We start from the raw sequence: 19,515 nt of genomic DNA, 5'->3' as shown, positions 1-19,515 counted from the left end.
GTGAAGCGCCTGATCATGGGGAATGTCATGAGTATGGGCGGGGCTCCATCGGCCGACGCCAGCACCGTGGACGCCTACGTATCACGTCTATCGGACGCCGAGATTAAGCGCTACACTGATGGATACCGGCGTATCTGTCGCGTGGAAGGCAGCGCGTCTGCGTCTAGTGCCAACGCTCCAGCCTTCCTGCAACGTGCGAGTTCCTCGGCTTCCAACGGGAGCAGCAGCAACTTAACAGGAGCGACGGTCGCTGCAACAACAGAAGCAACGAACGGCCCTTTATTAAGCAAGAAACTGTTCCGCAACAAGGTCCTCGGAGCCTTCACCATGATCCCGCACTCCTTAGCCGACCGCTTGTTCGAGGTGCTAGACACAGAGCACTCAGGCGAGTTGAGCCTCGTGAACGTGCTGAGCGGCCTGGCCTGGCTAAAGCACGGCACATACGAAGAGCAAGTACAGCTGCTATTCATAATCTACGACCTAGATGCAGCTGGAGAGATATCTCGAGAGGTACTAGACAGGTTCATGGACGTCATCTACGGCCGTCGAAGGGCCCGACACGCCACCACAGTGCAATTTCTGGACAGAGTCTTCGATGGTCGAGCTGTGTTGAACCCGGAAGAATTCAGACGCACCGTACAGCAGAAAGATGCCCGTGGAGACGCGCTACTGGTCAAGTGGCTGGCTGTACTGGCGGCCAAGATCGGCACGGAGGATGATCCGCAGATTTTAGCACTAGAGAAGACTTATAACCCGGTGGCTATCCGCCGACGCATAGCACAGGCCACACTGTTCTCGTTAACGGAGGTTACAGCACTGGAAAGGCAGTTCCAGAAGATGTTTGACCCCAAAGGAGGAGCCAGCACCAGGATACCGAGCACACAGTTCGTTGAGGTGTTGAGCGCCAAAGGATTGTTCCCAGAAATGCTGTTAGACAGGTTTTGTGAGTGTACGGCGATGCCCGAGTTGGTGTTATTTGAAGAGTTCTGCCAGTTCTTGTCGGATTTCTGTCGAGGAAGTTCGAGGGACGAAAAAGTGCATTGTCTATTCAAGATTTACAGTGATCGCAGCACTGTGAGAGTGGACTATGCAGCGATGAAGGAGCTGATTCATGTCGGGGTTCATTGCGATACGAACGCGAACGAAGATGCTGTTCAAGACGAAGAACGACAAGTTGAGGAGGTACCAGCGTTTTGGTAACATTGTTGCTTGAGTTGAGTTGAGTTGACAATGGTGTTGTTATTTTGTAGATTTCGGCAACACAAACTGCGGAGACCGGATGGGATGAAGAAGCTTTTGCTCGATGGGCGGCCAACGCGGCGGCTGTGCAGCGGTTGCTCGATCAATTGGCGTTTGCAGCGTGTATCGTGTTTGGCCTGAAGCCTGAATCGGCGCACCTTGAGAAAAGGATTGTGGAGTGGCACTGGCGGGATGCTACTCGTGTCATTGGTATTGGACAAGTACGATGTTTTTGTATTGTAGAGAGGTATCCTCTTAGTGCTGGTTGACCCACGCAGACGTATGCTTTACTTTTGCCGTGTAGACTTGGAATCTGGTGGGAGCTGAATGGTGGCGAAAATGGTGCGACTATGTCAACATGGACCCGAAGAACGGAAGCCCCTACGGATCGCTGCCTGTACCTCTGATACCTCCGAATACTGTTGTGGAGGTAGCGAGAAATATTCGTGGTAATATTGCCTTACGCTCCGCTAGCTTCAACGCCGATGGGAGTACCAACAGACCGCCTCGACCAGGGCCAATTGCCAACTGGAGTCTTCTCATGCAAAGCGGATCCAGGAGGCTAAAGCAGAAGCTTGTGCTGGCCCGAGATTTTTACGTACGTACTTTATAATCGCTTATTTTTTTTATGTATTTTGTATCGTGCTTATGATGTGTTTTTATCGTTTTGTAGATGATTCCGTCTCAAGTGTATACGGTTCTATTCTCTTGGTACAGCGGAGGGCCCGATTTGATTCGATCTATCGTCGAGGTCCCTACGCTCACAGAACCCGAGCTTCAAATCGAGCTGTTCCCGTTAGTATTACGCGTTGCCCGTGTGGATCCTTCGAATGGCAGCGTGATTCGGTCAGGCGAAGAGATTTTGCTGAGTGAACTAAGCACACCAGTCAGTCTTCTTGAGGCTACGTGTCGCGCACTGCTGTTGCTGAAGCTGATGGATAAGGCGCGATTGTGGTACTTCAACGAGAAAGCGCCCGATCACAAGATACGCCTGCGAGACGAATATTCGAACGAACTGAAGAAATTGACCCAAGACAGTGTGTTCCTGTTAGAAGTACAAGACGACGATGGATCGTGGCCGCTCTCTCAGACTGACGACACAATCACATCGTCACCTTCGAATAGCGGATCCCGTCAGTCAACCCAAGGAAATGGCCGAATGACTGAAAATAATGCCATCCCTGCATCACGAAAACGACAGCGCGAGCATCGTCCTTCATTGCGCACATCTGATATTTGTTCCCGAGGCAATCTTGGCGAGGCATTGGGGCAACGTGGTACGTGTAGTGCGGGAAAGATATATTGCCATGCTGTAATGCTGACGTGTTGTGCTAATTCACCTTGTAGCGTCCGGGAGTGAGGCTGGATCACCGACCATAGAAGTGGATCCCGTGCTTGCGTCGCCCGTCGTGAGAAAGCGTTTTTCTAAGGACGCGTTTAAAGGTCCAGGCTTGGTGGGTCTCGACAATCTGGGCAATACATGCTACATGAGCAGTGCATTGCAGTGTTTGAGCCACACACGGTTGCTGGTGGAGTACTTCAAGAACGAGGCGTACCTCAAAGACATTAATCTGCGAAACCGTGACGGCACGAATGGGAAGTTGACTGCAGCATTTGGCGAATTGCTGCGAGTTCTCTGGACTTCTGACCGCAAGCGTTTCGCTCCGAACGAGTTCAAAAAGGTACTGGCGAAATGCAGCCCGCAGTTTGCTGGATCGGACCAACACGACGCACAGGAGTTACTGGCTTGTTTGCTAAGTAGTCTTAGTGAGGATCTGAATCGCGTCGTGAAGAAGCCTTACACTGAGCAACCTGACAGCGATGGACGACCTGACGCTCTGGTAGCAGAGGAGTGGTGGCAGAACCACCAGAAACGAGAGTTCTCGGTTATTGTGGCGCTGTTTACGGGTCAGTATAAGAGCTTGTTGGAGTGCTCGGTCTGCCGGTATGAGTCTGCGCGATTCGAGCCATTCACCTTCTTACAGTTGTCGCTGCCCGAGAGTAACACACGGTCTATCGTGCTGACGATCATCTTTCGCACTGACCGAGTACCGTTGCGCTTTTCAGTGCGAGTGAAGAATGGCGATACGGTTCAGAAGATGAAGGAACAGGTGGCGGCGTTCTTGAATAGAATGGAGAAAGAAAATTCGAGCGCAGTCACGGCGGACGATGAAGCGAGCAAAGATGAAGGTGACTGGACCAAAGTGGTGATTGCAAGGACCTCGAATTTGCACACTGTGGAGTCGCTCTTGGACGACAATCTACCGCTGACTCAGATCCACGAGAAGGATCAACTGACAGCCTTTCAACTTGACCGGGAGGAAGACTTGCTTCCTCCGCGACAGGTTTCTCCGAAACCAACAGAACTTGAAAGTGCTTCGAATACAACGATATCCTTGGATACCTATCAGGAAACACGCTCCAATGGTAAAAGTGTTCCAGCATCGCCGAAGGATGCTCCTAAAAAGGGGGATATGGAGCTGGTGAACGGGTCTCCCGTTAATGGTACAGCTTTGGTCGACACCAACGGAGTTGATAAGGATAGCGATCCACCGACCCCGACTGGTAGTGTGAACACTAATAACGAAAGCGACCCGGATGATGAAGACGAACTGCTGCCAATTGGCACGTCTGTCTACGTTCGTATTGACAAAACGAAGGATACAGTGGCCGCTCGTGTGATTGGGAGTAGCGCCAACTTGGGAATAGTTAACGTGGCGTATCCTTCAGGAGTTCGACGGTATCATATCCCATTATCGAAAGTGATCGAGCGTCGCCAGAACGACGCATTCATCTTCCTAGTACACCGCCGAGTGGAGCGATCTACGGACAGCTTTACGAACGCACACATCACACGACTATTTGGCGCCCCGTTAGTCATCCGGGTATCACTACGCGTTACGACGGCATATAACCTCTATCTGCTGATTTGGAACCGATTACGACGCATATTCAACTGGCAGCAGCCTCCCTCTCCATTAGAGCTTGACACGAACCAGGGGCGCAAGCGCGTTCGGACAGATACCTCGTCGCTAGCGCTTGGAGAACACCTCACCTTGACCAAGTTCGGCTTCTGCTTGCGTCTTGTTACGTCTCATGGGATCGGATGCTCTCGCTGTGAGTGGCTCGATGGATGTCTTGGGTGTCTGCTGCTGCCGTCTTCAGAGACAGTAATACCTCTCGCAGCGGAGGAAACCGTGGCAATTGATTGGGATATCCGTACGCTAAAGGAGGAGTACGACCCGATCCAAGCGAGCAAGATGGACTTTGATGCTTCTGTCCAGCAGCATCAGCGCCAGGACAATCAACCCCTTAACTTGGCGCATTGCATGGAGATTTTTACAGCGAAAGAAACGATCCCAGAAGCGTATTGTGGACACTGCAAGACGTTGCGTCCCGCTACAAAGAAGATGGATTTGTGGCGTCTACCTCCCTTGCTCGTGATTCACCTCAAACGCTTCTGCTTCACTCAAGTCTCACGACGTAAACTGCACCATCTTGTCGACTTTCCACTAAGAGGGCTACAGTTTGGCGACTTTGTTGCTCGAAAGCGTGAGCCACGTGGTCGATTATCTGGTCTAGAGTATTGGTTGTTCTTGGGTGGGAAGTTAAGGGCTGATGGACAGTCGGAACCGTCCCCTACTAGCAGCTCCGAGCAGGCAAGACCAGGATCTCCACGACGAGTGTCGTCATCGGCCTTGGATGCTCCAGCCGCGGCTACTGCGGCAGTACGTGGCGACGATGGCTTTCTATACGATCTGTATGCTGTGGTGAATCATGTTGGCGCATTGGGAGGAGGTCACTACTTTGCGTATGTGCTGAGCGATCATGATGGCAAGTGGAAATGTTTCAACGACCATCAGTGCAAAGATATCGACGAGAAGGAGGTAGTATCCTCGATGGCGTATATTTTATTCTATCGCCGACGAGACACTGCCAACGTGTCTATTGAGCAGCTTTTCCCACCTTTGCCAGTGGATGCAACAGGTAACGGCGCTAGCTCTGAGGAGGAAGCTGCAAGTGACAAGGCGCAGGTGGAGGAGCTCCTGCAACAATCCAAGTTGGCTGCTTCGAACGGAAGCGGCTGCATCATTAGTTGAGATAATACTTTGAAGATGTATTGTATGTATCAATGGGAGACGAGGCTGGGTTCTGAAATACCTATCTTCTGTCACGTCCCCATGACGTCATGACGAACGTCTCAAAGTTTACGGTGAAGAAGACAGCACGGCGAAAGATCCGGGCTGTACCGCACGTCCCCGGTTCTCGTCTGCCTCCTATTGCCACGCGTGAATCATTGATAGGAATTGACTTTCAACGTAAGTCACTCACTATTCCATCGACCATGGAGTACTTATCGAATCCCAACAACCAGGACACGCTTCCTTCGGAAATTCTGCAACAAGCTCACGAAGAGAGTGAAGCCCAGACTTATTCACCCGAAGCCAGCGAGCTAGCCGGAACGCGAAGAGATGATGAAAGCGAGTTAGCGAGATCTCGCAAGAAGCAGAAGGTGGACTGGGGCGACTACCAAGTTCAAATTGATAAGCTACAGCAGGAAATCGCAGAAGTAAAAGAACGTTTAGCCTCCCCGCAGCATGAGTCTTCCAGTGCAGCATACGAGCTGGGTAAGCGCTGCATCGAGGCGAAGCAGACCGCTACCACCATGAAGCGCAAACTGGCGGAACATGCCCACTGGTTGCAACGAGTTAGCAGTTTGATGGAAACTGCACCGCTTTTCGACTTTGCTGTATCGCGTGGCGACCAGAAAGAAACGAATTTACAACGAAGTATGGACGCTCTAGCCGGGTGGCGGGGGGAGACCAAGGAGCGTCCACATCCTCGTTTGAAACTGGACGAACGTCTTCGTGCAGCTGTGGCGATTTGTCAAGAGAACGCGTTGAAGCTCTTGCGTGATGCCGCTGAAGGCTCGCCATCTTTCCAGCTATCGCTCCAATTCGAGTCTCATGGATGGGAGATCGCAACGGGGACGCTGATAAACGACCACATCGGCTTTACGTGTCATCGTGTGCTTCCTTCTGCCATGGCCAAGGATGTGGCGATGGCGCTTTGGAACTCCCTGGAGCGTGATGAGATCTTCCGAACGTTTGTGCCGCTCGTACAAGACTCCATCATCACGCACCAGGAGACGAATTGTTCGTTGTTGTGCCGGATGCTTGTGTTGTCACAAGAGATGAATCAACAAGCAGTTGCGACAGTCGAGGCCATCAGCGCAACACACGACGAAGACGGACCGTGGCAGATTTCCATGGAAGCTGTGCATGATCACTATCTGTGCACATTCGCGGCAGAGGCGGCAGGTGACGCTGTCAGTCAGAACTCGTCGCCGCCTATGAAACTGGACCTTGGGCTTCAAATGAGCAAGCTCAATATGCACAACAACTTCGTGATGGGAGCGCGCGTGGTCAAGACGGATGAAGGCGTGGACGTGTTTATTGCTGGCTCGGCACGCTTCGATCTTCCATGCTACCATGACCCAACATTCAACCTGCTTCAGCACTTTGTGTCACACATGCCTGTGTACGAAGACCTCCATTTAACTGCACTCGGCGAGGCAGCGTTGGACGTTTCGTAAGTGAGTGGATACACCCTGTTCTATTTATTTGCTAAGAGATCGTCGTTGATTTAATCCGTCTCTGATCTCCACTTACCTGTCCGGTTTCTCAACTCATTCGTGTCTTCTTCATCCTCCCAGAACACGGTAGAAGCACCGGGAGTACTTGGAGAGAGTAGAGGAGCAATCATCGTCTTCGTCGACTCGGCCAACGACTGAGAGAGCCACGCCAGAAGAACGTGCATGATGTCGTGGTGCAGTTCACTCAAGTCGACAAGTTCCTTGGTTGTGATCTCGAATAGCGTACAACGACCGACAGCAGAGGCCACGCCATGAGCTGTAGCATTAGGCACGAACGACTGGATACACAGCGTTAGTATACCGATACTGTCCTCATTATCCTGAACAGCGTACCTCTTCTCCGAAGCAGTCACCACCGTGAAGTTTGATCGAAATTGAGGCAGTCGTTGCATCTGAATCACCTTGAGAGGTAGAGATCTCCATTGTGCCATCGATGATAACGTACACACACTCGACTTTGGTGCCACTGGAGTACAGCACGTCACCGTGGCTCAGCACTACAACTCGGGATAGCTGAGCAACCAGCGAGACTTTATCGTCATCGAGATTTCTCATCAAGTGTGAAGCCTTTAAGTGAATCGACTTCTCGAACGTTGTATAGTCGGCAGGATCTGATAGTGTAAGCAGTCCCTTTGACGCCAGAGTGCCAGAGCTTAAACTCCTCCCGATCGGCTGCGAGTTACTTAAGCTTCGACGCCTGCCTGGAAGAGACAAGGGGCCACCACGAGGAGTACTTCGTGATCGACCAACGTTGTACAGGAACGATTTGGCCGCTCGATCGACAGAAAGTGCTGCCTTGATGTTGCTTGTAAGTGACTCGGTCATCTTGAGCATCGGATGGTTTGTTTCGCTGTCTGAATGTGCTGTCTCCGCGGTTAACGAGCCTCTTCGATCACGACGAGGGAGACTGCCTGATTGAGCAATAGCGCGAAGTGGCTGGTAGAGAAACAAGAGATCTAGTTAGACCGAAGTGTTTAACGCTTGTGCTCTTTCTTACCTCGAAATATAGCAGTTGGAGAGATGAGGCCACTGCGTTGAGAACACCTCTGGACACCTGTGGCGTTTCCTTGATCAGCGCGTCGAGCTCTTCTCGCGATATACTGAGTAGAGTGCAGTCTTCAAGCGCGGTTGCAGAGGAAATGTGGGTGCCAGCATGTAGAGAATGCTGCAACAAAGCAGCTTGGCCTACACACGTGCCAAATCCTAACACTGCTAGAATCCTTCGCTCCTTATGAAGCTGGACTGTACCCGTGGCAACAACGTACATAGCTGAAGCTACAAAACAAGAACAAAACGAAAGAGTTAGATTGTCTACAAGAAAACATGAAACTCACTGCAGCCAGTCTTACCGATATCGCCCTCGACTGCAAAAGTTTCTCCGCATTTCACAGTTATTGGCACAAAATGGTGAGATATCACGCGTAGAATACTAATTGCACACACATTCTCGAACAGCGAGGACACGCGAAGGCAGTTGGCCACCTACGATTCAAGCGTCAGAAGCAACAAACAAACGGCGAGGTAAGTTGATACGCACCGCGATCCGCGAAAGCAGCGGGGGTTCACAATCCTTGAGTATGGTAACGGACTCATAAGGCAGAACGTCGGGGCTGCTACAATAAGCACACAGAAACACTTAGTACCACAAAAATGCATAACATGGAAGCGAGCTTGCATACCCATGATAGGTTTCAATCAGGAGTTCCTTGGTCAGTTCGTGGTTGAGCAAGTTCGGGATGATTTCATCCTGGAACGTCAGCTTCGCAGCATCGCTGAGGTGTTCAGCATGATTTCCAGCGATGTGAAGGAAATACTGGAGAGCAAGAGCTGAGAGCTCCAGCTCCGTGTCTTGGTGCTTCATCACATCCAGCAAAATGTCGACGCCATCTTTCTCACCAAATAACTCTTCAACGTCCTTTGCCATCTGAATTCACAACAGAATGTAAATCAGTACCACTGACATACCAGTATCATAACAGATATTTCAAACCTTTGATGCTGCTTTCGTTGTCGACAATTTCGGAAAAAGAAGTGGTAACACCAGTCCTTTGTATGACGAAGGAAGTAGGTTTTCCAGCACCTCCTACGAAAGCATGTTAGCCACTTGTTTAAAGATATTAGTGGATTAAGATCAATGCTTCGTACCTGAATAGCGGAGTGTACTTGGCCCAAATCCGACTGCAAGCCTTCCAGAATCACAGCGACATCAAACTCCTTCGGAAATCCCGTCGAGAGTAACTTCAGCAGTAGCCGAAGTGTATCCTTTAAGCTGTGTTCGACGTGTTGTAGCAATAGAGGGGAAGTTTCCTCGATGTTGGTAGCTGTGCGTGGACAAATCTGGAAGAAGAGTTCTAGAACGTGACGCATTTCGTGAGCCTCTCGAATCTTGATACTCAGCGCGTGGTGAATAGGGTCCATCAACTGCGAAATCGAATTCATAGTCTTTTCATCCGTCGATGTGATCTACAAAATAATAATAAAACGTTCATATGGTATGAAATCCACACTGCATAGCAACTGTGGACCATGCACTTACCAGTGATAGCAGAGCATCCACAACCAGTTCTTCCATGACCCCATCTTTCCCAAACAGATGATGCAAAACGTCCGTGCTGCCCTTGCTAACTTCATCTTCCGGTGATTTAGAGGTCACGAGTAGCGTCTCCATCAAGTGTAACAAGAAATCCAGTTTATCTTCAAGCGGAAATCCAAGATCCAGTACTTTGAGTGCACCCGCCAGTCCCTCTCTCTTGCTGTGGATCCGGTCCGAAGTTAGTGCGTAATTGCTCAGCGCTTGAGTGGGTAGTCGCAGTATCTCTTCAGTGTACTGGCAAAGTGGTCCCCATAACGCAGCCGGTTCAAATCCCTTGAGCGCCGTGACAATTTGAGAGCGTATCACAGAGTTCGCGAGATGTTTCATCAGTGCAGGGATCAGCATTCGAGAGTGGCGAGAGCTGTTTGAGCAGCACTCAACCGCGGCTTGAACGATCTGAGTTGACGAATGGTGAAGTAGATACACTAAGAAGCCATCGCCCAGCAACTCCGGTAGTTCTTTGCCCACAATTTTTAAGCCCACCACGCGTGCTTCCAACACTTTTTCCTCGTGTAATAAACGTTGAAGAATGACGTTTGATTCTTCATCCATCCAGTCGGATAATCGCAGTAATGCCACTGCAGCGCATACCACGACGGATTTGTCTTCGTCTCCACTATGGAGTAGCTTATGAAGCATCTCCGAGCACTGGTCTGCATTCATGTTGAATTTCTCGTAGCCGCAAGCTAGAATCGCTGCGACTCGTAGCTGACGAGGCACCGCAACAGATTTATCCTTCACGAGCATCATTAGATCCATCGTGTTGAAAATTCCAGTGGGAAACGTGCTGGCGTCAGGAAGTAGGTACGACTCCTGTGCGTGGAGCACGAAGTCTCGCTTCGCTGCCGTGTGGAGATTCAACAACCGCAGTTTAGTGTGCATCGGAGTGAGAGGCACACCGTCTCTGTTTTTCTTGTAAAACAGCGCTCGTAATTCCTACAAGAAGCACGTGATGTTAAAATGTATACATCAGGGCACAAATTAGACCATAACAACTTACCTGGGAGAAGAGACCGATGTGTTCGTGAGACAACGAGCTCAAGACGAAGTTGGCTTGAGTTTGCTCACCATTGACCAACGTTTCCTTGACCAACATGATCTGTATTCACAAGCATTCAGTGCACAGTTATCTGGAAACAATCCAGTTGTTTAAGTCTTACCTGATCTGGCGTGAAATCAACCAGAGGCGAGGTTAGATCTAAGTAGCCCTGCCGTAATGAGGCGTAGAACTCTGAAGCGTACGACTTCCTGGCCGCGAGTGCGTCAACAAACCACGCTGCCGACGTTGCAATCATAATAACACTACACCATAAAAAAACACCAGTCAATTGTCTAACCTCACTGAGGTTCCTGTAATACCTTACCTCGAAGAAGACGTCCCAATGAACTGAACCACCAAACTCGCAGTCAGAAACATTGACAGCACCGCTCCAAAAATCCGTGACAGCGAGCGGAATGGGCCGCACACGAAGTTTTGGAAACGACCTCGCTCGCTCTCGTTGAAAGGCAGCCACAGTAATTGCCTCGCCGGGTTAAAAATCGCTTGCGAGACGGCGTTGTAAAGCGCTCGCGTGAAGATCAGCGAGTAAGCAGACTGCATTATAAAAAAAAATAATTATCTGCAAAGCAATTTTTCATCGAATACTCAACTCACCGTCGAAACGTAAGTCGATGTTCCAAACAGGAAGATCGTCACCGGGAGCATCGCGATGCCGTACATGACTCCAAAATGCGTGAAGAACGGCCCCGATAGCAGCTGCATCGGTATCATGAGGAAACTCTGCAGTCCGTTTATCATCGACAGAGAAGCCTTCACCTCTTCCTCTGGCTGTAGCGATACCACCGACAACGTCGTATTGTCCACCAACACTCGCATCACCGTTGCCATCATATCGAAAAAACAAATGTGTTTCAAGTAGGTCCTGGCTTGAATATCTCGGATAATGGCAGTGGACGACGACGAATCTGCAGGATCCCCCGGTTTCAATTTGTCCTGTCCTCTAACTTTCCTCCCAGATGTAGCATTCTGTCCCAAATCTGAAGACGTGAAGTGTTCCGCCGATACTAGCAACACTCCTGCGATGAAAAACAACATTCCGGAAGACACCAACAAGTTGAACTCGGTCGGTAATTGCCGACTCTGGATAACCGGTAGGACCACGAAACTCGCCAATAAACTGCCAAAAGTTGATCCAAACGTGATCACTCCGAAAAACTTCTTGGATTGAGCCACGTCGAAGGCTTTGGCACATAAATCCCAGAACTGCTGGGTCAGCCATTGGGCCTGCACCTCAAGCCACAAGTATAGTAGGACAGACGTTCCACGAGCTAGTAAGGGTGCGACTAAGGAAAGCAGCGTTAGGACAAGTAGGCCGGATCCTAAAACCAAAGGACTGATTGCGTATAATATGCCAGGACGAACAGAACGAGCTGCCAACTTGTCAACCAGCTGCGTGGCCAGTGTCAACGCGTAGGCCGTGCTCAAAGACAGCGCCAGAGTGAGAGCAGCAACGCTCGAGGCCGCGTAATACCGCAGGAAAATAGCATCTCGCGAGATGGCTCCCAGTACGGCCGCGCAACACTGCAGTGTCCACAGCGCACAGAAGAAGCCCACCCGCCGCAGCAGCTTCATGTCCATCGCGACGCTACGTCACGCGAGACTGGGCTTGAGCTCTCAGGTGCCAATCGGTGACTGACTGACGACCAACGGACAGCGCGGTAGGAACCGGTAGCCTCACTCCCGAAACCAGTGGGCTCGGTAGGAGTCAGGTCGAAGACAGGATCGGTCTTCTGCCTGGGCCACGTAACCTAAAAAATAAGGAAGACGAAATAGTAAAACTATAATAATCAAGTACCCTAAAAAAGGTAGACGAAATAGCAATACGATAATAATCAAACTGTACTGACCTGGAGGGCCCATGGTTTGGACGAGAAGCTCGTCGTTGCGATTCCATGCCGCAGTAGTCAGGTTGGCACTTCCAGACGAAACGAAAATATCGTCTTTGTATGTAAGAATGAGTAGCTTGTAGTGCATGATAGGGGTACGGTGGCGGACAGGAATTGATCAACAGCTTGACGCATTCAATAGCAGACGGGCACGAACGAACCCATTTCCGGTTGATAACGACTCGCACACGCTTGTGCAGCCGATGAAGCCAGATGAGAGCACGGCAAAAAGCAATGTCCGTCAGTGCGTAGAAAGCCAAGTCGGCTCCCGTGACAGCATTGTCTTCAAGTCTGAGGAGTAGTGCGGTTCTTGCGATGTAGTCAGCTTTAACGTAGCGTACTACTGTAGCTGTAGCCCGCTTTATAGCACGGCGAGGGCCGGGTCTGGGCTTGCCGCTTAGGATATTTCGGACAGCATTAGTAGTGCAATAGTATTTTTTTGCGAGGACAGCAGCGTCGGGATTCCCACGAAAGCACCCACTCCTCTGCAAGTAGGCCTTCGCGTCAGCTTTGATGGCGCTTATCACGGCGTCTGACACAGAGTTGGCACTAGGCACTTTATTGTTCGTCCCACCACGGGCCGAAAAACTATTATGCCAACGATTTACGGCTTTCATCCATGGACGGGGCGACGGATTTTCGTCCCAATCGATGCCAGCCTCCCGTTGCCAGTTGCCAGTTGACGAGGATCTGCCGTTGGTGGAGAAATGGCTGGTAAAGGGCGCCCATCGTGTCCTGAGGTCAGACACTTCACGCTTCTGAAAGAACTTGGAAAGGCTCCTGGGAGCTACACATATCGAGAGTGCTCCTTTTGCAGGGCAGCATACAACAATGACGTCACCACCGATCCGCCAAAGGTACGTGTCGGTAGACCGCGTAATTACCTGCGGCACCTCGCGTACTGCCAGTACTACAAGGCGGCGCGGCTTACTAAGTCGTCTATAAACTCGACACCTGTTCATTCAACGGAGGAGCCGATAGCATCAGTGACCGGTCCAGTTCCCATGATGCCTTCAGGTCGAGCTTCAAGTCCAGTGTCATCTGTTGAAGATACACCAACTGGAGCGCTGCGACCTCGAGCTCCAAACCCAAGCTCACAGCAACCACAAGGACGAAGCAGTGCTCGGTTCGCAGGTGAATCGCGCGCACGGCGTGTGTTGGTACTTGACAAGAGACAAGCGGCAAGCTCTACGCGTCCACTACAAAATATGAAGCGGCTTAAACCAGCATCCGGGAAGAAAATGAAGCAGAAACGCAGATTACCAAAGGCTGAAGTCAAGCAGATTGAGTGTTCGCTTCTTGAGATGCATGCGGATAATCACCTTGCCGACCGCTTCATCGAGAACGAATCAACGCTGGGATTTTTGGAGCTGATATGCCCCGGAATTGCCGATATCCTTCCTTCTCGGCGGTCGTTAAGCAATCGCATTCTCAAATAACATGCCGATCGGTGTAAAACGAAGGATGTTGAAGCTCTTAAGGCCATGACAAACAGAACATCCGGTTGGGTAAATCTGCTCTCTGACGTGTGGCAGAATATTTCCAAAGACCACTTATTGGGATGCCAATTTTCTCTATTTGGAGAGTTGCTTACCTACGATCTATTGCCAGCCGGCGACAGGCACGACGGCATAGCAATTGCTGAGCAGTTGGAGAACGTGTTGGAGCAAGTACAAGCGGAGATGTGGAGAGTTGGCGCTCTAGTAACCGATGATGCAGGTCAGTGTGGTAGAGCTCGTCGTATTGGATTTACGTTGGCCCCAAATAGTGTTCCTGTTCTGCTTTGCTCACGATGTGAACAATCTCGTAAACGCCGTATTGAGATCAACATTTCGTGAAGTAGCAGCCAAAGCTGCCACAGCAGTCAACACTTTGAATGCGTCTTCTTCGAAATGGTTACCGCGCGCTACGAAAATGATGATACGGTTTACGGTAGATCGTTGGGTTTAAGGACTTTGTGTGAAACGCGATGGGTTTCAATGCAAGGGTGCTTTGCGTCGCTACTACGAGTGCAGCCGGCGTTTCAAATGTTTTATCGTGCAAGAGTGATTTCCCGGCAACACTGCGTGTTTTTTGTGAAGCTTCGTTTTGGGAAGAACTTAAGGAGGCTGAGGCAGTGATTGCCCCGCTGTCGTTGGCTTCGTATCGCCTACAGAGGGACGAAACACGGTTGGAGACGTTGTTCGCTCCTTCGCTGATATTCACAGGGGATTTCAACAGCATTTCGTGCGTCGCGATAACCTACTTTAAAGCATCGAGAAACGCTGGGCAAAGTGCAAGCAGCCATTGTTCATGCTGGGGTTCGCTCTTCACCCAGAGTATGTAGCGGTTGCTAAAGATCTACCTGAGACTGACGTGTCCGGGATCGGCACGCTCACGAAGATTGCCGTTTACTACCACCGACGGCAGCTCGCCACCGCAGACCTGGGCGAGCTTCGACGTGACATGATATCCAGGATGCGTGGAGAGTTCACGAACATCAAAGCCACTGAGTTTCGTGCTCCGTGGGAATACTGGGATGCTGTCGCAGTGGAAACCCCCAGTAGCGTACTACCAAAGCTGGTAATGCGTGTTCTCTCGATTGCAGTAAATACGGCAACTTGCGAGCGCCTATTTAGCGAGCTTGGACTGATCCACACTGCTAAACGCAATTGAATGGAGGCATCGAAGGCGCTTGATTTTCATATCATTGCGAAACATGTTCGACAGCGTACACAGAAGAAGGCAACCGTCTCGGAGAACCCAAAGAAAAAACTCTTAATTTCTCCAATCGAGAGAGAGATTAACTTGGCTGTAGCGAATGCCCACAACTTATTCACTCCATCGCCGCAACAGGGTGACACTATAGATGAAGACAGTGATAACGACGATCCGGGGAACGGAGTTGATGGCGATCCAACTCTGTCATTGTGGGGGGGGGGGGTTCTTGATGATGTATTTTGAAGATGAAGAGGTCGGTTCTGGCTACACAGAAACAGCGGCACGCATTGATGGAGAGGCTTTGAGAGAGTCGAGAGAATGGCGACCGGCAAATAACATTAGCAACGAACTGGAAGCCATCCCCGAGGCCGTCAAGCAAGCGTTCACCAACCACAACGATCGGAATTTTCCCCAAGAAGCTATTAAACTGCGCGGGTTTCGCGGGCGAAAAGCATCTCTAGGGGAGTTGTTTGGGCTGCAGGTGAACCTGTTGTCGTAAGGAATACAGCCGATCAATTGAAGATTGCTTCACTTCTTGAAATATAAACGTACATGGATGAAAGTTGTTTGCTGAACGCGGTACCGCTCTCTTCCTCCACCAACATTGAATACCGACATAATTCTTAGCCCAGTTCGGTTCAACCATAGTTCACCCATTGTATCAAAGCCAGGATCCAGTCCGTCCGTAATTGGAAGTCTTCCGCTCGCACAACATCTCCACCCACGGCCGTCGATTGCTCAAGTTACGCTGCGCTATCGCAGCAAACGTCAAAGACTCGATATCCCCGTCCACATAGTTGCGAATGACTTCAGTTACTTGAGCTCGCGTCACTTCCTTGTGGTTCTCCTCGTACCTGTCCAATTTATAGATGATAACAAGCGCAAACCTTCGACTCTCCATGCTCAAATGACTAGTGATGCATTGCTGCTGCGCAGCCCTTTGAGACTGAGGCTGACAAGCTCGCCGAAGAGGAGGATGAAATGGTTGGGTCGTTCAATGATGATGCTATCCCGTCCGGACTCTCATTACCCACAGCAGAACCTGGTTGTTTGCACTCGACTGCAGCTGAGAGATACGCCATGATGCCGTTCGACAGGAGCTTGGGGTGATACTTGGTGATCGCACGAAAGGTTGAAGAGAGCTCGTAAGCCGATACTGAAGACTTCGTCGGCTAAGGCCAACAACGGACTGTTTTCGATTGATATAGAGCCTCGACGTTCTCCAGTGGAAGTTGTCCCGGACATCATGACTTGCAAGAGCTTCATGAGCGCGTACAGCACGCCGTCCTCGACTACTTTCGGTCGCGTCGTACCGTGCGAGAGCAGGTTGGACAGCGTCTTGGCGTGAATCTACTTGGAGGTGGCACATAGCAAGGCCACACTTTTGTGTTTTTCTGTAAAGTAAATTGATACAATTATTGCAGTACATAACGATAACGACAATTTTCGTCCAAAATCACACTGAAAAACATTCAATTTATCAGTTACTGGCTTCTAGCCATATTTTATTACTCAACGACAACGAACTTGTAGAACGTTCGATGCGTAATAGAATATGCGTGGATAGCATTCAGACGAAAAAAAACCATTAAATTTTTAATTGTTTTTTTTTTCGTCTGAATGCCATCCAACGGTATGGTTTATTTGGGTTATTCGAAACCAACTCAAAATAGTCCAATTTTGGGTCGTAATAAAATATGCTTGGATAGCATTCAGACGAAAAAAAACCATTAAAATTTTAATGGTTTTTTTTCGTCTGAATGCCATTCCGGTCAATCAGCGTGCGGTACCGACGAGTTTTAAGTGAAATTTAAAAATAATTATTTGAATAGCAATCCATTTAATCTTGAATTATTTTTTTCTTGGAAAGTTCAATTGCTTTAGTGGGTACTTAATCAGTTTTAACAAAAAGCTGTGTCTACTTATACGAGTTCGTATCGGTTTCTTGTTTTCGCTGTTCTTTTAGAACGAGAGAAATTCAGATTCTAGATTGACGTGGCGGTTCGTTTGGAATGAGGAAAATCTGGATTGTAGGTTGCCACCAGCAATTCTTGGAACCGAGGAAACCAAACCATTTAGTAGTTACTGGCAATTCAGCCCGGCCGTTCATTATCCAAAAACCTCCACACCGCAAGCGCTATTACAATCCTAATTCAACTCCACTATGGCCAAGTTCTTCCCCTGCATTATGATGATCATTGCAGTTGTGTGCTTTGACGCAGCAATTGCCTCCCGCCACTTGAGACCGGCTGCTGACCAAGCGCCCGCGCCGTGTGCGATGCACTTGCAGAGTTCAAGCTCGGATAGCGTCGGCAATGATGGCTCGTTGAACGAGTCGGGCACGATCTCCATCGGAAACAAGGTGTTCAACATCGTGGATGAGGGAGACACGATGACCATTGGTGATACTAAATTCAGAGTTTTCAGCTAAGGAGTGTGCTTGGCACGCGTGACGAGACAGTTTATCACCGTAAATGAACTCCCAAGTTTAGCTAAGCACTTCTTTGCGTGGATATAATCATCGCGCTGAACACCGAAAGAGGCAGTGCCAACAACGCCTTTGAAAAAAAAAATAGACCGTCACGCGGCAATCTTCCAGAACGGCAACCTTGCCGTCGAATTCATTGGGTCTTACATATTCCCACAGACACAAGGCATCGTCTCGCGTCTTCATGCATATAAGGCCTCAATAAAAAAAGAAAATAGTTTAAAAAATTAAATAGAAGGCCACCTTTCATCATCATCGTATATTCCTCGGATATGCTTAACCTCCCACAACGATATTTCAGTGACGTCGCTCATGATCTGTTGTCGTCGTGCCTCGTTGTTTAAGGTCGAGATCTTAATCCTGCGATACCTTATATCGACGGCACTTCATGATCGATTGTTGGGGTTGCAACTTCTTTCCAGTGCATGCATCAGTTACTAGACTGCGCTTCTCGGTAACTTCTTCTCGATCTCCATTGTGCGTCACGCTTAACCTTTTGTCGATGGCCTTGGATACTTCGTGGCGGTGGCAGTGAGGATGGAGATGTGCTTACCATTAACCTGGCTGTGACTCCTCAGGTATCGTTGATGGCGAGGACCTTGGGCTGCGACACTGCCATGCCTATAAACTCGCGAGATGACAGGGCGAAGTTCAATACTAGTACTTTCCTGTGATGTCGACGTGACACTTCGGTAAAGATCTATTAGGCGCGTACAGAGCTTCGTGCTAAGAGATGTTGTTTGCTGCACACCGATTAAGTCATTAAAACACCGGTTCGACATTTTAGATACCAATTAACACCAATTTGGTCATTTTCCCAAATTAAATTACTACGAAGTAAAATAAAACATAAGTTACAGGTGCTTAAGTACTTCTTTGTCACTGATTTCAGCGACACTGATTGGTCGAGATTGGTGTCAAATCGTCCGAATGTTTGCTCTCAACCAATCTCAAGATTATCTCAGGCTGTGATCAGCTTGGCAACAAAGCAGATCACACTGTTGCTACCGTTGAAATATCTCTCGCCTCTATGTCGTAGAATGTACAACGATAAAAGTACTACTACCGGTATACTCTACTGACAAGCTAATACATGTACACACTGATCAGTACGTTCCGAAAAAAATGTCCATTTTCGTGTTTCCGGATCGCTTTCAGTCATTTTTTCATTTTGAAGAAAGTTACTCCACAAAATTCGTGAAATCACAAGGTTCATTTTACTCCCAACTAGCTCTTTACACATCTTATTTTGGCTAATTCTCAATAGAAAATTGCTCATGAAGCTTCGCGTTTATCTATTTCAGACCTTTTTTTTGCTCTACTTGTGCAGTTTGAAATCCAAACATAGTGAAACTGTGTGTAAAATCCCGTTTTTGTTTTGCATATTCGCGAATAAGTTGAACAAGACAAAATTTCGGAAAAGACAGGTAAATAGTAATAATTGAAGTACATTTTTATGTTACCGGTAGGTGCCTGCCTGTATTTTCCTTGTCGCTGTTGTGACTTGATTGATCGACCGAAAAAGATCGGGTTGGAAAATGACCAAAGCGGTGTGAGGCATTTTGTGTGTTTTGACTGAACCCGTGTTTTATTGACTGACGTTAAACAGTTGTTAATATTTGTAAAGTTTGGTAGAGTGCTAGCACAGGCTCTGCAGGAGTACTGTAGATATTATTGAGATCCGAGGCTATCGGGGGGAACGAGTACATACAAAATTACAAAATAGGACAACAACACGTAAAAAGGAAATCGAACTACACGTATGCGTTCTGATAAGTTGGGTTCGCGTCGCACCGCTACAGTAAACGTGAAGCACTTTATGTGTGTGTCTATGAGCACCAAGAGCTCTTACAAACTGACACGTGGTGGTGAAACTGCCAAGGCTAAATCTCA

General features: G+C 49.1%; 6 protein-coding genes across 6 annotated transcripts; 5 read left to right on the top strand and 1 right to left on the bottom strand.

Annotated features, from left to right (window-relative positions):
* Positions 1 to 15: 15 nt before the first annotated feature.
* On the top strand, positions 16 to 5,339 carry PPTG_11847 (hypothetical protein; the record flags this gene model as incomplete). The annotated part of the gene is made up of 5 exons (XM_008907038.1): positions 16 to 1,182; positions 1,251 to 1,460; positions 1,544 to 1,837; positions 1,913 to 2,516; positions 2,587 to 5,339. 5 exons carry the CDS (start codon positions 16 to 18, stop codon positions 5,337 to 5,339), a joined length of 5,028 nt encoding a protein of 1,675 aa, XP_008905286.1.
* An 89-nt stretch (positions 5,340 to 5,428) lies between these two features.
* Positions 5,429 to 6,835, top strand: PPTG_11846 (hypothetical protein; the record flags this gene model as incomplete). Its single annotated transcript, XM_008907037.1, has 1 exon — positions 5,429 to 6,835. The coding sequence occupies one exon, from the start codon at positions 5,429 to 5,431 to the stop codon at positions 6,833 to 6,835; it is 1,407 nt and encodes a 468-aa protein (XP_008905285.1).
* A 50-nt stretch (positions 6,836 to 6,885) lies between these two features.
* On the bottom strand, positions 6,886 to 12,126 carry PPTG_11845 (hypothetical protein; the record flags this gene model as incomplete). Its single annotated transcript, XM_008907036.1, has 13 exons — positions 6,886 to 7,173; positions 7,229 to 7,831; positions 7,893 to 8,170; positions 8,245 to 8,377; positions 8,433 to 8,505; positions 8,575 to 8,819; positions 8,886 to 8,978; positions 9,041 to 9,358; positions 9,432 to 10,424; positions 10,489 to 10,587; positions 10,649 to 10,790; positions 10,853 to 11,082; positions 11,143 to 12,126. 13 exons carry the CDS (start codon positions 12,124 to 12,126, stop codon positions 6,886 to 6,888), a joined length of 4,479 nt encoding a protein of 1,492 aa, XP_008905284.1.
* Positions 12,127 to 13,438: 1,312 nt separating this feature from the next.
* Positions 13,439 to 13,873, top strand: PPTG_11844 (hypothetical protein; the record flags this gene model as incomplete). Its single annotated transcript, XM_008907035.1, has 1 exon — positions 13,439 to 13,873. The coding sequence occupies one exon, from the start codon at positions 13,439 to 13,441 to the stop codon at positions 13,871 to 13,873; it is 435 nt and encodes a 144-aa protein (XP_008905283.1).
* A 530-nt stretch (positions 13,874 to 14,403) lies between these two features.
* Positions 14,404 to 16,505, top strand: PPTG_11843 (hypothetical protein; the record flags this gene model as incomplete). Its single annotated transcript, XM_008907034.1, has 4 exons — positions 14,404 to 14,615; positions 14,687 to 14,996; positions 16,071 to 16,240; positions 16,343 to 16,505. The coding sequence occupies 4 exons, from the start codon at positions 14,404 to 14,406 to the stop codon at positions 16,503 to 16,505; spliced, it is 855 nt and encodes a 284-aa protein (XP_008905282.1).
* A 793-nt stretch (positions 16,506 to 17,298) lies between these two features.
* PPTG_11842 (hypothetical protein) lies at positions 17,299 to 17,565 on the top strand (the record flags this gene model as incomplete). The annotated part of the gene is made up of 1 exon (XM_008907033.1): positions 17,299 to 17,565. One exon carries the CDS (start codon positions 17,299 to 17,301, stop codon positions 17,563 to 17,565), a length of 267 nt encoding a protein of 88 aa, XP_008905281.1.
* Between the last annotated feature and the right edge of the window lie 1,950 nt (positions 17,566 to 19,515).

This window comes from Phytophthora parasitica (assembly GCF_000247585.1).
Source record: "Phytophthora parasitica INRA-310 unplaced genomic scaffold supercont2.25, whole genome shotgun sequence".
NCBI lineage: Eukaryota > Oomycota > Peronosporomycetes > Peronosporales > Peronosporaceae > Phytophthora > Phytophthora nicotianae.
Note: the sequence above shows the minus strand (reverse complement) of the source record. Positions and strands in the feature narration are given on the sequence as shown.